General features: G+C 58.7%; 2 protein-coding genes across 2 annotated transcripts in view; both read right to left on the bottom strand.

Annotated features, from left to right (window-relative positions):
• Positions 1 to 118: 118 nt before the first annotated feature.
• Positions 119 to 3209, bottom strand: SLC31A2 (solute carrier family 31 member 2). Its single transcript, XM_048966281.1, has 4 exons — positions 3141 to 3209; positions 1250 to 1316; positions 878 to 1085; positions 119 to 667 (listed from the first exon to the last, which is right to left on the bottom strand). Exons 1-4 carry the CDS (start codon positions 3144 to 3146, stop codon positions 469 to 471), a joined length of 480 nt encoding a protein of 159 aa, XP_048822238.1. The 5' UTR covers positions 3147 to 3209; the 3' UTR covers positions 119 to 468.
• A 509-nt stretch (positions 3210 to 3718) lies between these two features.
• COL27A1 (collagen type XXVII alpha 1 chain) overlaps positions 3719 to 12946 on the bottom strand; it is a 45482-nt gene continuing 36254 nt past the window's right edge. Inside the window, exons 32-68 of the mRNA XM_048966445.1 lie at positions 12671 to 12724; positions 12458 to 12511; positions 12069 to 12122; positions 11821 to 11874; positions 11567 to 11620; positions 11359 to 11403; positions 11019 to 11063; positions 10788 to 10895; positions 10582 to 10635; positions 10353 to 10406; positions 10119 to 10172; positions 9935 to 10042; positions 9805 to 9858; positions 9583 to 9693; positions 9227 to 9280; positions 9046 to 9099; positions 8838 to 8891; positions 8415 to 8468; positions 8066 to 8173; positions 7901 to 7954; positions 7747 to 7800; positions 7485 to 7538; positions 7290 to 7343; positions 7105 to 7158; positions 6902 to 6955; positions 6397 to 6450; positions 6186 to 6239; positions 6047 to 6100; positions 5911 to 5964; positions 5813 to 5830; positions 5659 to 5712; positions 5475 to 5537; positions 5210 to 5375; positions 4809 to 4915; positions 4467 to 4547; positions 4124 to 4306; positions 3719 to 3967 (exon numbers count right to left, since the gene is read on the bottom strand). Of these exons, the coding sequence (XP_048822402.1) occupies positions 3818 to 3967; positions 4124 to 4306; positions 4467 to 4547; positions 4809 to 4915; positions 5210 to 5375; positions 5475 to 5537; positions 5659 to 5712; positions 5813 to 5830; positions 5911 to 5964; positions 6047 to 6100; positions 6186 to 6239; positions 6397 to 6450; positions 6902 to 6955; positions 7105 to 7158; positions 7290 to 7343; positions 7485 to 7538; positions 7747 to 7800; positions 7901 to 7954; positions 8066 to 8173; positions 8415 to 8468; positions 8838 to 8891; positions 9046 to 9099; positions 9227 to 9280; positions 9583 to 9693; positions 9805 to 9858; positions 9935 to 10042; positions 10119 to 10172; positions 10353 to 10406; positions 10582 to 10635; positions 10788 to 10895; positions 11019 to 11063; positions 11359 to 11403; positions 11567 to 11620; positions 11821 to 11874; positions 12069 to 12122; positions 12458 to 12511; positions 12671 to 12724 (2589 nt within the window). The 3' untranslated portion in view covers positions 3719 to 3817. The remainder of the gene's footprint in view (positions 3968 to 4123; positions 4307 to 4466; positions 4548 to 4808; positions 4916 to 5209; positions 5376 to 5474; positions 5538 to 5658; positions 5713 to 5812; positions 5831 to 5910; positions 5965 to 6046; positions 6101 to 6185; positions 6240 to 6396; positions 6451 to 6901; positions 6956 to 7104; positions 7159 to 7289; positions 7344 to 7484; positions 7539 to 7746; positions 7801 to 7900; positions 7955 to 8065; positions 8174 to 8414; positions 8469 to 8837; positions 8892 to 9045; positions 9100 to 9226; positions 9281 to 9582; positions 9694 to 9804; positions 9859 to 9934; positions 10043 to 10118; positions 10173 to 10352; positions 10407 to 10581; positions 10636 to 10787; positions 10896 to 11018; positions 11064 to 11358; positions 11404 to 11566; positions 11621 to 11820; positions 11875 to 12068; positions 12123 to 12457; positions 12512 to 12670; positions 12725 to 12946) is intronic.

The following is a 12946-nucleotide window of genomic DNA, read 5'->3' as shown; positions in this document are numbered from 1 at the left end:
CTTTATTTAAAACCAGAGGAGAGCATCCTTACTCCTAAACCCTGCTGCGAGCCGGGGCTCCCGTTGCTCTGCAGCACACAGCAGCCAAGAGCTGAGCGATGCAATGGTTTCATTGCCATGGGCATCCCAGCAGCAGCATGCCCTGATTCTAACCCTAAAGTGCTAAAATAGAGGTGCACGAGGCAGAGCCCTGCACCCACAAGGCACAGAGTGAGGGGGCATGAGCAGGGCTGAGTCCTGCCCAGCACACACCTGGGGCATCCCAGTGCCCCCCAGCAGCCATCACCCCCATCCCACAGCTATAAAGCTCCCTGAGAGCACAAGGATGGCCGCAGCAGTGGCAGAGCAGGGGACAGTCCCAGAGCCAGCCCCGTCCTGCCAGCACTGTGCATCCCAACACTGGGATCCTTGGGGCTCTGTGTCCTGCATGGCACAGGGACAAGGATAGAGCCAGCAGAAGTGACAGTGCTACTGGATGGGATGAGAGGTGACAGCCCTGTTGCTCACCCAGAGCAGTGGGTACACCACAAAGTAGCCGATGGCAGAGCCTGCAACCACCCCAAGGAAGATCCATGCATTGTAGGACATGACAGCCAGCATCAGCGTGTAGCCCACCACCACCTGAACCACATGGAGCAATGTCTGACCCACATGGTACCGGAACCACCTGTGGGGAGAGAGAGAGGCCATCAGCATGGGAACAGCACAGGTGTCATTGCTGTGGGTGATCAGGATTTGGGCACTGCTTGGCAGCTGCAATAGCGGGGCAAAAACAAACCTGGCCCTGAATGAATGGGGAAGGGATCACAGAGAGGGTGAAGGTGGTCCTTCTTTCCATTCCCATCTCCCCGCCCTCCCAGCATCCCCAGCCCCATACCTGCCCTGCACGGCCTCATGCTCCTGGACACAGCTGTCCTCACTGTCCCCACCACCACCATCCCCCTCGTTGGGGCCCAGCAGTGTGTCCTGGTTGAGGCTGGGGGGCACAGCCAGCAGTGCCCTCTGCAGCACTCTGGCTTTGCCCATCTTCACCACTTCATACAGCACGGAGAGCAGCAGGATCACCAGCACGGACAGCACCAGACCTGCACAAAGATAACCCCAACAACGTCACCAGCAGCAGTGCTCTTTTCCCAAAAAAGAACAGCTTGCACTCAGCTGAGCAAACTGCTTTCAGCAGGGAGAATGGAAATGGTCTCCAACTATTTGCAGGGATGGAGGTGTTTGTTCATGTGGGGGCACAGCCTACCTGTGGGGCTGTGCACGCTCCAGAAGTCAAAGAGCAGCACCAGCCTATCTGAGAAGAAGAAGGTCATCTGCAAAGGAGACAAGAAAGCATTCAGGACCATCCCCTCCCGTGCATTTGAAGGCAAAGCCGTGCTGGCAGAGCACCCAGGGAGCAGTGTGACAGCCGCCCCACGTGGCTGGGTGACACCAGTGGGAAATCCCACACTTGGGGTTTGGCCAAATGCTGCAAGTTCAGTTCAGTTCCAAAAACAGGAAGGGGAACTGCAGCTGCAAATCACAGGCATGCAATGCAGGCTTGGCATGCAGTGCTGCTAGGGGAAGCCCTGACCTATTCCTGTCGCAGACACCCAGCCATGTCCCACTGCCCTGCATGCACAGCCAGGACTCCAGAGATGGGAGTTGATAGCAGGCAGGCACCAGCTGCTGGGTGCTGTCTGGAGCCTGCAGCAAAAGTGGCGTGACAGCAGCACCTGGGATCCTGCTGCGCTCCTCTACCTCCCACGGGCTTCTCTTGCCTTGCCTTGCCTTGGCAGGCTGCTCCAGGTGCACCCACAGATGCCAGATGTTCTTCGCCCAGATGGAAACCAGCTGCTCCTTTCCACGAGCACTGCCCCAAATCTGCAGCCTCTGCACCCCGTGGTGGGGTCTGTGTTCTGGAGATGGGTGGAAGGGGGTAGCACAGCCACCCAATGTCAGCACCTCCAGCTCAGAACATCCCTGCAGGGTTTGCTTTCAACCTGTGACTAAATCCCATTTGGGGCCATTTCGCAGTGGAGCAGAGGATCCAGAGAGCTTTATCACGTCAAAATAGGAGAAGGAGCTTCGAGCCCACGGCTCTTCCCCAATGAAACCACCTCCGAGCTGAGGTCACCGCTGCCGATTCTTCTTTCTTCGCCACAGCCACACGCTCCAGGTTTTCCTCCTCCATGCAGGAGCTCACAGCACCCAGCTGTCCCCAGCCATCCCCAGATGTCCCCCTCTGCTCAGCCACAACCTGGCCCATCCACGGTCACATTTTGGGACCAGCTTTGGCCAGGAATCCCATCCCATAAGCAGAGGCACCTGTGCTGCAGCCAGGCTCTAATTACACACTCAGGCCGCTCATTACCAAAGCACATTAGGACATGTAATTGCCTTATTCTTTTAAGCTTCCTTTGGCAACAGATTTATGATAATTAGCCATCAAATGAAACTACTTCTCCTTTGCACACCTCAACTGCCAGGCTGGGCAGAGAGGAGGCAACGCTACGTTGGGGGCACAGGAACAGAAGCGATGTGCAGAAGGTCTCCATGCTGCTGCCTTCGAGCTGCTGCCCTGTGCCGCTGAGTACCCAAGTGTGTTTATGGAGCTGATAGGATGCTCCTCGGGCTGGCAGCCACAAACACATCTGAGCACAGGGTGATGGCACACCCATGCAGCGATGGCAGCCCCGGCTGCGAGTTTCTGCTGTGAGCGCTGCGTGGGCACGGGGTGGGGACGGCGAGTTTGGGGCGAGCGGGTTTGGCAACCCCGTTGTAGTCATAAACACAAAGCACGGGGCTGAAAGGGGAAGCGGGGCAAAGCCGTACGGGAAGACGTGTAGCGCTGCAGGGAGAAACGTCTGAGAGGAGATGAGGGTGGAAAGGGCTTGGGGAGGTCGGGAAGGAGCGGGATGCGGCCGTGCTGAGGGGTCCGGCCCCAAAGGAAGGGATGCGCTGCACCGCCCGACGGGGTGGGCGGACAGAGCTGGACGGAGGAGGGGGAGCGGAGAGCTGAGGGAGTGCGGATGCTGCGAGGGGTGGGACAGCACGGCATAGCACGGCATAGCACGGCATAGCACGGCATAGCACGGCATAGCACGGCATAGCACGGCATAGCTCAGCATGGTGCATTGCCCCGGCAGCAGCCTCACCTCCATGGCGCCGATGCGGAGCGCAGCCCGTCTCGTCCCGTCCCGGCTCGGCTCGGCTCAGCACGGCGCTGCCGAGTGACGCGTGATGCGGGGTACGTCGGGAGTTGTAGTGCGGCTGCGGGACCGCCCCGTGCCGTGCCGTGCTGTGCCGTGCTGTGCCGTGCCGTGCCGTGAACACGTCCCCGTTTGCACCCAAGCCCGACCGACCACGAGGAGGAACCCCCCACAAAGGCAGGCACTGGGCTGCCCCTGCCTCATTTTCCCCAGTTGTGAGCACACCTCCCAGTGCTGGGGAAGGAAATAGGGGTGTGTGTGAAGTATTGCTTTTTTAGTTCTTGGTGTGTTTATCCTGTGGCCAGATGTGGCTCTGCAGTTATTAAGGCTCCCCTTGCTGCTCGAAGTAAGGAAAACAGCAAACAGTGGATAATCCCCTTTCCCCATCCAGCAGCGTTTCTGCTCTTTGTTTCTCCTCTCCTTCGATCACAAGACCCCCTTCCCCTCCACTCATTAAATCAACACCTTCTCATATGTATATTACATATATATATATATAATTTATAGAGAAATGACTTTGTAAACAATGTTCTTCTACTTCAGGAGGAAGTGTAGTCCATGGCATAACGCAGCTACAGACACAGCATGCCAGCCTGGGGCCAACCCTGCCTGACTCCCAGCGCTCAGCTGAAGCAGACAGGGCCAATGGTGAACCCAAACTGGTGCAAAGCATCACCATCGTGGAACACAGCCAGGTCCCGTAGGGGCAGCAGGGCCAGCTCCTCCGTGACGAAGTGGAAGATGGTGTCAGTGATAGAGGAGTCGTTGTCAGGCTGAAAGGACCACGAGCAGAGCTGAGACCCCCGGCTGGGCTCACCCCCTATCCCTGCTCCATCCCACCCAGATCCATGGGGATGCTCTGACCCAGCTCAATCCTGAGCCCTGGGTTTGCAGTGCTGAGGATGCTGCCACGTCCCAGTCCCGCTCACCAGGCAGCCCTGCAGCGTGGCCACGTAGCTCTGCTCCCGGGTGTCAGCCAGGAAGCGGATTTCCTTCTGGGGCTGACGGTGGTGGAGAGCGGGGCGGCAGGAATAGGAGATCTTCTGGGCAGCCCTATGGCTGTGCAGGCGCAGGAAGCGCAGCTGCACTGCGTTGGCCCCTGTGTATTCCAGCTGCAGGGACAACCAGAGAGACATGGGGTGTAGGGTCCCCAAAGCCAGGATGGGATGCAACCCTATGGAAGCAAGGGTTGGGATTTGTGTTCTGCAAAATGCAGCCATTAGGGAAGGGGGGACCCTGGGAAGGGCTCTGTAACCCCCTGGGGGCACTCACCACGAAGCCCCCAGGCAGAGCACTGAACCACTCAAAGGTGTGCATGGAGGCATAGGAGCTCAGCCAGGCTTTGATGGGAACCTGCAGGGATTGGGGACCTTGTCACTCTGTCCTAGCAAGGGATGGTAGCACTGCTGTGCTGTCAGATCCACCCCCACCAGCTCCAAACCTATTGAGGCGTGCATCCACCCTGAAGCACAAAGATGGGGAACCACCATCCTCACCCCAAACTGCTGCCACCACTCCCTGCAGTGACTGCAGTCACAGCAGCACGGCACCAGCATTACTGTCCTTCTGCAGCCATCCCAGCACCTTGGCTGAAGGTGACCCCTGGGGCTGTACCTGGTTGTGCACAGGGGGTATGCAGGTCTCAGCACCTGCCGTGAAGTTACAGAAGGCCACGAAAGCATCCCGAGGGCTGCCCTGGTTGGGGTCGATGTAGTAATGCCCTGTGGGAATGCAGAGTGGAGCTGATGGTGCAGGGGAGGCAGAATATGTGGTCTCAGGCTGCAAACCCCCAAGCTGGGGCTGCACTGTGTTATTTCTCTTCCTTGCACCCCCACACTCTCCTTGCATGCATGTGAGCACCCCAAGGTGCAGCTCCCTGTGAGCATCCTGGGGCCAGAGACCACAAATCCTACTGAGTTGAAGCCCAAATCCTCATTCCCTCTTAAAAGCGTTTATAAAGGAAATCCATCCCCCCTGCCTCGTCCCCTAGCTGGGGGCACAAGGCAGCCCTGTACCATCGGGCAGGTTGGGGTGGGCCAGCAGCAGCTCCTTGCAGGTGGCTGCAGGTTTGTCCTTGGTGCCATCGGGGTGTTCAACGAGTGTTCTCAGCTCACGGCTCAGGTCGTCCAGCAGAGCCAGCACTGTGGTACGGTTCAGGCGGTCGGCAGGATAAATCAGGTGCTGGAAGGTGATGGGGAGGGATAGCCCCCTTTCCCCCCCTCCCACCAGGCAGCAGAGTGCCAGGGGTGGAAGACCCCAGACCAGCACAGCATCACGCACCCACAGCTCCTCCTTAGATAGCATCAGCACTGGCCCGCTGGGTCCGGGAGGACCAGCCAGCCCCTGGGTGACAGTGACAACAGTGGTGACACTCCAACCCTCGCAGCACTGCCCCTCCATGTGGCACCAACCACCGCTTCAGTTCCCCACGGAGGGCACAAGGGACACTGGTGGCTCTTCTTACCGGTGGTCCTGGCTTGCCCCTGGCACCTGGGTGGCCCAGGAAACCTTTCAGTCCCTGTCAAAGGGTGGAGAGGAGGATGAAAGATGAGCAAAGAGGTGAGGCGTTGCCTTGCATCCCCAGATCAGACATGGGGCCGTCCTCACCCTGCACTCACCTTCTGTCCAGGCAAGCCCTGGAAGAGAAGAGCAAAAGGACTCTGAGCAGGAGCAGCTGCCCCTTCAGACCCCACACACTGGGGATTGAAGCACCTACCGGCTTCCCAGGGAGCCCAGGCAGTCCTCGTGGGCCGGGGGGGCCAGCATCACCCTGCAGAGGGACAGGGGTCACAAACCGGTCCCTGTCCCCAGTTACTCTTTGCTGGTGCATTCTGCACCAGCCCCATCAGTACCTGCTCTCCCTTGGGCCCTGGTCGCCCAGGAGCGCCCTGGGGTCCATGCTTGCCCTAGGGGACATGGAGAGATGTCACGGGGTGTTACACAGGGTGACATAGGGAGCAAGGAGGGAAGAGCTGCGAGCCCCCCACGCACCTTGAAGCCATCGTCCCCGTGCTGCCCCAGGTGACCCCTGTTGCCCTTCTCACCCTACAGGAGAAAGGGAAGCTGTTGCAGCAAGGAGAGGCTGGGAATGGCTGGGGACACTGGCTGGTGCACTGCAGCACCGTGGCACATGTCAGCCTGGAGACAGCTCCTGGGGCCACACGTCCCCCATGTGGGGGTGGGCATGGCACGTGTCACCCACCTTGGGTCCTTTGTGTCCAGGGTCCCCTCTGAAGCCCTTCAGCCCAGGGATGCCCTAGGAGAGAAGCAGCAGCCCTCTGGCCCTGCACACCTCTCTGTCATGGAGGGCCCTCGGCAGTCAGGAGGATTTGGTGAATTTGGGGAGTTTTTAGGGATCTTGAGGCATTCCTCATCATGGCTTAGTTTACCCTTTTGGCAAGCCATCCGTGCCCTTAGGAACCACTGCTACTGATGCAGACCAGCTCTCTTGGCTGCCTGCAGACTTCTTGCCTCTGTTTGCATTTGGTGTTGTTCCCAAAGCTGGGACTTTTTTTAATAGAGAAGCAGCAATCCCAGCAATTCAAGTAACTCTTTGATGGTTTCTTTTGCCAGTGCTTTGGATGCTGATTTGGGAGGAGTGGGTGGGCTGAGAGCCAGGAAGCAATGGGGAGTCCCTGCTTTGGCTTTTGGGGTTGGGCAGCAAATGGAGAGCAGGAGATACCCTCCAGCTTAGTGCCAGTACTCACATACAGTCCTTGTAGGCCCTGGGGCCCTGCCAGCCCCTCATCACCTTGATGGCCCTGCAATGCAGAAACATTAGTTTGGGGCAGGAAGGGATGAGGACAGAGCCCTGGCTCCAAGACATGCTGCCCCTCTATCAGCTATCCTTCAGAAAAGGCACCAAAGGATGAGTACCACAGCATCCCTGGCACTGATGGGGTCACCCTACCTTGGGTCCACGGGAGCCTCTGGGTGCCCGGTGCCCCACCTTGCCTCGCTTGCCCTGGGAACAGGAGATTGAAGGCTCGTGAGCCACTCAAGCAGCTCAAATGCACTGACCTGACTGCCTGCATCCCCTCACTGCCACTCTGGGGACACAGCCCAGCTCTCCATAGGGACAGCAGTGCCCTTTACCCGTCTGCCAGCTTCTCCAGGAGCCCCTTCTGGCCCTTCCTGCCCCACATCACCCTGGGGAGAGAAGAGATGAAGATGTGAGTCACCAGCAGTGGGGGGTGAGGGGCTGCTGCCTGCACGGACCTGGGGATGTCACTGGGGTGGTGCTGCAGAGCTGACCCCCAGTGTCCCCATGCAGGATGCTGCTGGCATTACCTTTTCTCCTTTGTGACCTTTCTGCCCTTGGGGACCGGCTTGTCCTGGAGAGCCCTAAAATCCCAAAGGAGAAAGAAATCCCTCTTTGAGAATGCCGTGCCCAAGATTCTTTCTCCTTGCTCTCACCATGCACAGGAAGAGGGCTTGAGATGACGTCTCGTTTGGGTTTCAGCAGGATCAAGGAGTGCTCCATGTGAGCATTTCCTATGATCCCAGGAAATCTCAGCCACCCACTCTAGTACAGCTCCCCCCACCCTCTCACCATGTGCCCTGGTTCTCCCACTGTGCCTGGCTCCCCTTTGGCACCCACGAGGCCCTAAGAAGAAAAAGAACAAATAAATCCACCCTGCTCCATGGGCAGGTGGCAGCGCTCAGCTTGAAGAGCTGAGGACACAAAGACAGAGGGTGGCACTCACCTCAATGCCATCAGACCCTGGGACTCCAGCATTGCCCGGAGGCCCAAGAGGACCCTGCATTCATTGACAAAGCACGGGGCCCTCAGCTCTGAGTTGATCCCCATGGGACCCCAAGGTTCGGTCCACCCCCAATCCATGCCTCAGTTTCCCCACAGCCCCACTCACCTGTCGACCCGGCTGCCCCCGTGTGCCTACTGCTCCCCCAGCTCCTCGGTGCCCAATGTAGCCCTTGAAGCCAGGGCCTCCTGGCCGCCCAGGTGCACCCACTGAGCCCTATGGGACACACAGTTGGGGCTGCTCATCAGCCAGCAGGTGCTGGCCCCTAAGTGCCTACCTGCCCCATCACAGCAAGCATCTCCTCCTGCGCGTCCATGGAGCCACCCACCATCCTCAAACAGCAATCCCTGAGCTGAGCAGCAGCCTCTGCGCGCCCCCTGCCTCCCCCCCAGCAGTGACAACAGCCCCAAGGTTAATCATCAAAAGCTCTTCAGCCTGTTCCATGCTGGGAACTCACCACAGGGCCAGGATGGCCACGATCTCCCTTTGCTCCATCCTGTCCTGTGGGTCCCTGTGTGGACGTTGGGCACTCAGCACAAACCCACCCCAACATATGCCCCATGCTCAGACCCTTGGGAGCATCCTCTCCCTCCCATCACATTCTGCCAGGTGTGGGAGTGATGCCAGGTGACACCTGGGTGCCACAGGGACATTGATGTGCTGATGGCAGCAGTGCACAAGGCTTCAGCACCGTGGGTGCCAGGCTGAATTTTGGGACTGGGAGTGTGTATCCTCTCAGCTCCCCTTACTTCATTTCTGCCCCTTTCCCTCTCCCCTCCCCCCAACAGTCTGGGCCAAGAAGTCCTTCAGCTTCACTTTGTGCTGCAAGCAGTGAATCCCCTGCAAGCTCCAAGCTCCACCAGTGCACACACAGCAGTACCTCCGGCCCAGCTGCTCCAGCAGCTCCATCCCTGCCACAGGGTCCTGCATCACCCTGAGAAGAAAAAGAAATGCTTACAGCTCTGCCCTCAGCTCCCAGCCCTTTAGCCCTTGGTGAACTGTCCCTGTGACACATCCCTACTGCCACCCCATCAAGACTTGGGAAGAGACCAGAAATGGAGAAAGGCTGCAGCATCGCCCCACTCTACCTTCGCTCCTTCGAGACCATGGAGCCCAGGAGGGCCTCGCAGACCTGTCCCACCCTGTTTGGGGCAGAGGAAAAGAGCCACTGACCCAGTAGAGCCAGGCTGCAGCCCAGCATCCCATTCACAGGTGTCCCATTGCCAGGGTCTGCAGCCACCCCAATGGGGTGGGGAGATGCTGACTCACAGAGCGTCCCCGGGCTCCGGTGGTTCCTGCGGCACCACTGACACCAACCTGGCCCTGGGGCAGAGAGAGGGATGTGGTCAGTGGGGGGAAGGCAGTGTAGACCCAGTGAGATGGGTAATACACCCACGAGGATAAGAGCAGTGGCCCTGGGGCTGCTTGCAAACGGAGAGTGAAACCCACAGACATTGAAACGGGAACCAGCGTGAGTGTCACACCCATGGGATAAAGCACTCCCTAAATAAAAGTTGTTACTTGGCATTTTTCACAGCTCCCAGACCCAAGGTCTGCTGGGCTAAGTGCTCCTCCTCATCATCCCGCACCCAACTGCATCCCTGCATCCCTGCAGCTGTACTTGCCAGCAGCCCCTCCTGGCCCTTCTCTCCTTTGCGGCCTTTCTCTCCAGCCTCCCCCGGTGCAGCTCCCAGTCCCGGCACTCCAGGAGGGCCTTGGGGGCCAGCATCTCCCTGCTCCAGGATAAACATGAAGAAATAGTGATGAAATGAGTTTCTAGATGGAGACACATCAGCTCACAGGTTCTGATGCCACCTCTGAGCCCCAAATCTCCATTGTCTCCGCACCTTTCGTCCCTGTGGTCCTGGCTCACCCAGCTCTCCAGCATAACCAACATCCCCCTGCCAAGGGAAGAAGCATCAGCATCCAACACAGCAGCCCCATCTCAGCTGTGTCCCAGGGGATCTGTGCTCACACCTCCTTCCCTTGCTGCCCAGGTCCCCCTGGCAGCCCCGCTGGCCCACGTTCTCCTCGCTCCCCGCAAGCACCGCTGACACCCGGAGCTCCACGAGGTCCTGCATCACCCTGCAAAGGATGGAGGCCACTTGTTCCTGGCTGATGCTACCCCATGGAACTGACCTGCTGTCCCCATAGAACTGACCTGATGGCCCTTGAGCCCCGGCCGCCCCTCAGCTCCCGCAAGTCCTGGCAGTCCCTGCAGAAGAATCACACTTTGGGACCCACCTCATCCCCTGCTCCATGGCTGGAGGTCTCTCCTGGAATGCTGCTGCCTCCATATCCCCACGCTGCTCAAAGCCCTTTCCTTGGCTTTCCCCCTGCTTCAGCTGAGGGTCAGCAGGAGATACAAAGAGAGGGCAAAACATCCCGCACCTACCTGCTCACCATTCAGCCCACTGGTGCCGGCTTCCCCAGGACACCCCAGGACACCCTGCCAGGGCACACAGGGGCAGAGAGCTGCAGCATCCCTCCAGCACAGCCAGTGCTAGCTGGAGGGCTTGCAAGGCACCATCCCCTTGTGTTGGGCAAATGGGGTTCAGTGGCAACCCAGGGATCAGCCCCAGTGCCAATGAGGGGAAACAGCTCTCCTCCTCCTCTTCCCATACCTGCTCGCCTTGCATCCCTGAAGGCCCCTCAGGTCCTCTTGGACCTTCTTGGCCCTGCAGACAAGCAATCCACATTAACAGCACAGTGCAGTGCTAACCCAGCAGGACCCTGCAGCCTGGATGCTGAGGACCCAGCACCCCCACACCCAAGCCCCCTGTACCTCCCTCAATGCTGAGCAGCCCCATCCCAATGGCATCCCACTCACCGGGTACCCAGGAGGGCCAGCAGCCCCTGCTGCTCCAGGTGCCCCCATTTCCCCCACTAAGCCAGGCTTCCCGGGCACGCCGTGCAGCCCCCGTACACCAGGAGCTCCCTGAAAGGCCAGAAGGATATTTAGGATCCCAGGCAGTGTGTGGGTCTTGTTCTCCATCACCTCTCTCCCACTCCATCACACAGCACGCAGCTCCAACTCTGCAAAGCGCAGCTCCCCACTCACCGGCAGCCCTGGGAATCCCCGAGGACCCTGCTCTCCTGCTCTTCCCTGAAACAAGAGAGACCCCGAGCAGGCTGCAGCGGAGCCAAAAACCCTGCCCAGGCCATCCCCACTATACAGCAGCAAAACAAACCCTCAGCAAACGGAGCTGGGGGAGCACACTGCCAATGCCATTGGCATTGCACACCGTGCACTGCAGGGTGCTGCATGGAATACGTTGTGTTGTACAGCACGGCACGCATTGCAGGGCATTGCATGGCATGTGTTGCTTAACACACGTTGCATGGCATGTGGCACAGGGCATTGCATGGCTGCAGGAGAAAACAAGCAGACCCAGCCCTACCTGGGAGCCAGGAGCACCTCGTGGGCCGGGGGGGCCTGGTGGGGCCTGGGGGAAGACAGAGACATCAGGGCGCCGTGCTCAGCCCTAGCTGCAGCCCTACACATCCCCTTCCCCCCAATCTGCTCCTTAATGCTGGTAATAAAGATTTCCCATTTCTCTGCATCCTGCAGGGAATTGGAGCTGCCCAGAGGCAGCCAAAAGCCCTCACCTTGGGACCAGCTTTTCCAGGGAATCCTGGTGGGCCTTGGGCTCCAGCTTCTCCCTGTTTGAGGACAAATGATAAATCCTTTCTGCCACCTGTTTTAATGCAGTAGCTCCTTAAGAGGGGAAAAAAATAGCAGTCCATCATGTTATACAGGAGGCACAGCAGGTGAAGCACAGGGAGAGCTGCTGGCTCATTCTGAATGGGGCTGGATCCTGCCCCACATCCCCATAGGATCAGCACCCCAATCCTGGCTCTACCTTGTCTCCCCTGTGCCCTGGCTTCCCACGATCGCCAGCCAGTCCTGGGTAGCCCTAGGGAGAGGATGGTGTTAGGATGATGTTGGGAGGCACTCAGGGCTGTGCAGCAGCAGTGGGGTTTGGGGGAAGCAGTGGTGATGCTTAGGGCTCAGTGCCTTGCTTGGCTCTGGCTCATTGACCTTATCCCACATGGATCCATCACCCCTCCCTTGGTTCCCATGCCTCTCCTGGGCAGCCACAGCACTTACATACATGCCGACCGGCCCCTGTGGTCCCTCCAAGCCAGGTTTCCCAGGCAGACCCTGCCAGGAGACAGAGCCCTCAGCACCCTGCTCATGTGCTCTGGGCTGGGCAGATCCATGGGGCAAGAGAATGTCCACCCCCAAAAGCCTCCACAAGGTGTGCGTGCCCCTTTGTGCTCCACATCCAGGCTGTCTGAGAAATCTGTGTCCCTCTGCATTGCCCCAGTGGGAATGTGGGTCTGAACCTCATGCTGAGGAGCAGCTCAGATCCCCCCCAATCTTGAGTCAACCCTGGTGCATCCGAAGCTGAGCAACCACCTGGATGCTCCCCACACCAGCCAAGGGATGCTTATTGCCAGCAGGACACCCAACCCATCCCCATCCCCAGCTCTCACCTTTGGACCCATGCAACCCGGGTCTCCATCAGCTCCAGGTTTTCCTTGGGGCCCCTTTGGAAGTGTTTAGGGAGGAGATTTCAGCCAATCTGACCATCTGCTGGTTCCCCAAGGAGGGGACAATCCCAGCCCTCCCCAGACACCCTTGCTGCCTTCCCACACATACGAGTGCAGAATAGGAAAAGGGGGGGGATCCATGCAGGTTGTCCTTACTGTGGCTCCAGGAGGTCCTGCATGCCCTCTGCCCCCCTGCACACCTACAAAGCCCTGTAGGGAAGGGCAGAGGATGAGCTCTGGAGGAAAGGGAAAGGAGCACAAGGATGGCAGACAGAGATGGTGATAGGAGAGCAAAGGCAGAACACGGGGGATGGAGAGGCTCTCCAGCAGAGCAAGCGTTAAGAAACCTTTGGAATGGAAAACTTGCCATCAGTGATAAGGAACAACAATTCTGCAAAACCTATTTCTTAAATGCACCCTTCTCATTTCGTC

Source organism: Lagopus muta, chromosome 19 (genome assembly GCF_023343835.1).
Source record: "Lagopus muta isolate bLagMut1 chromosome 19, bLagMut1 primary, whole genome shotgun sequence".
Lineage (NCBI taxonomy): Eukaryota > Metazoa > Chordata > Aves > Galliformes > Phasianidae > Lagopus > Lagopus muta.
This window is presented reverse-complemented; position numbering and strand designations above follow the sequence as displayed.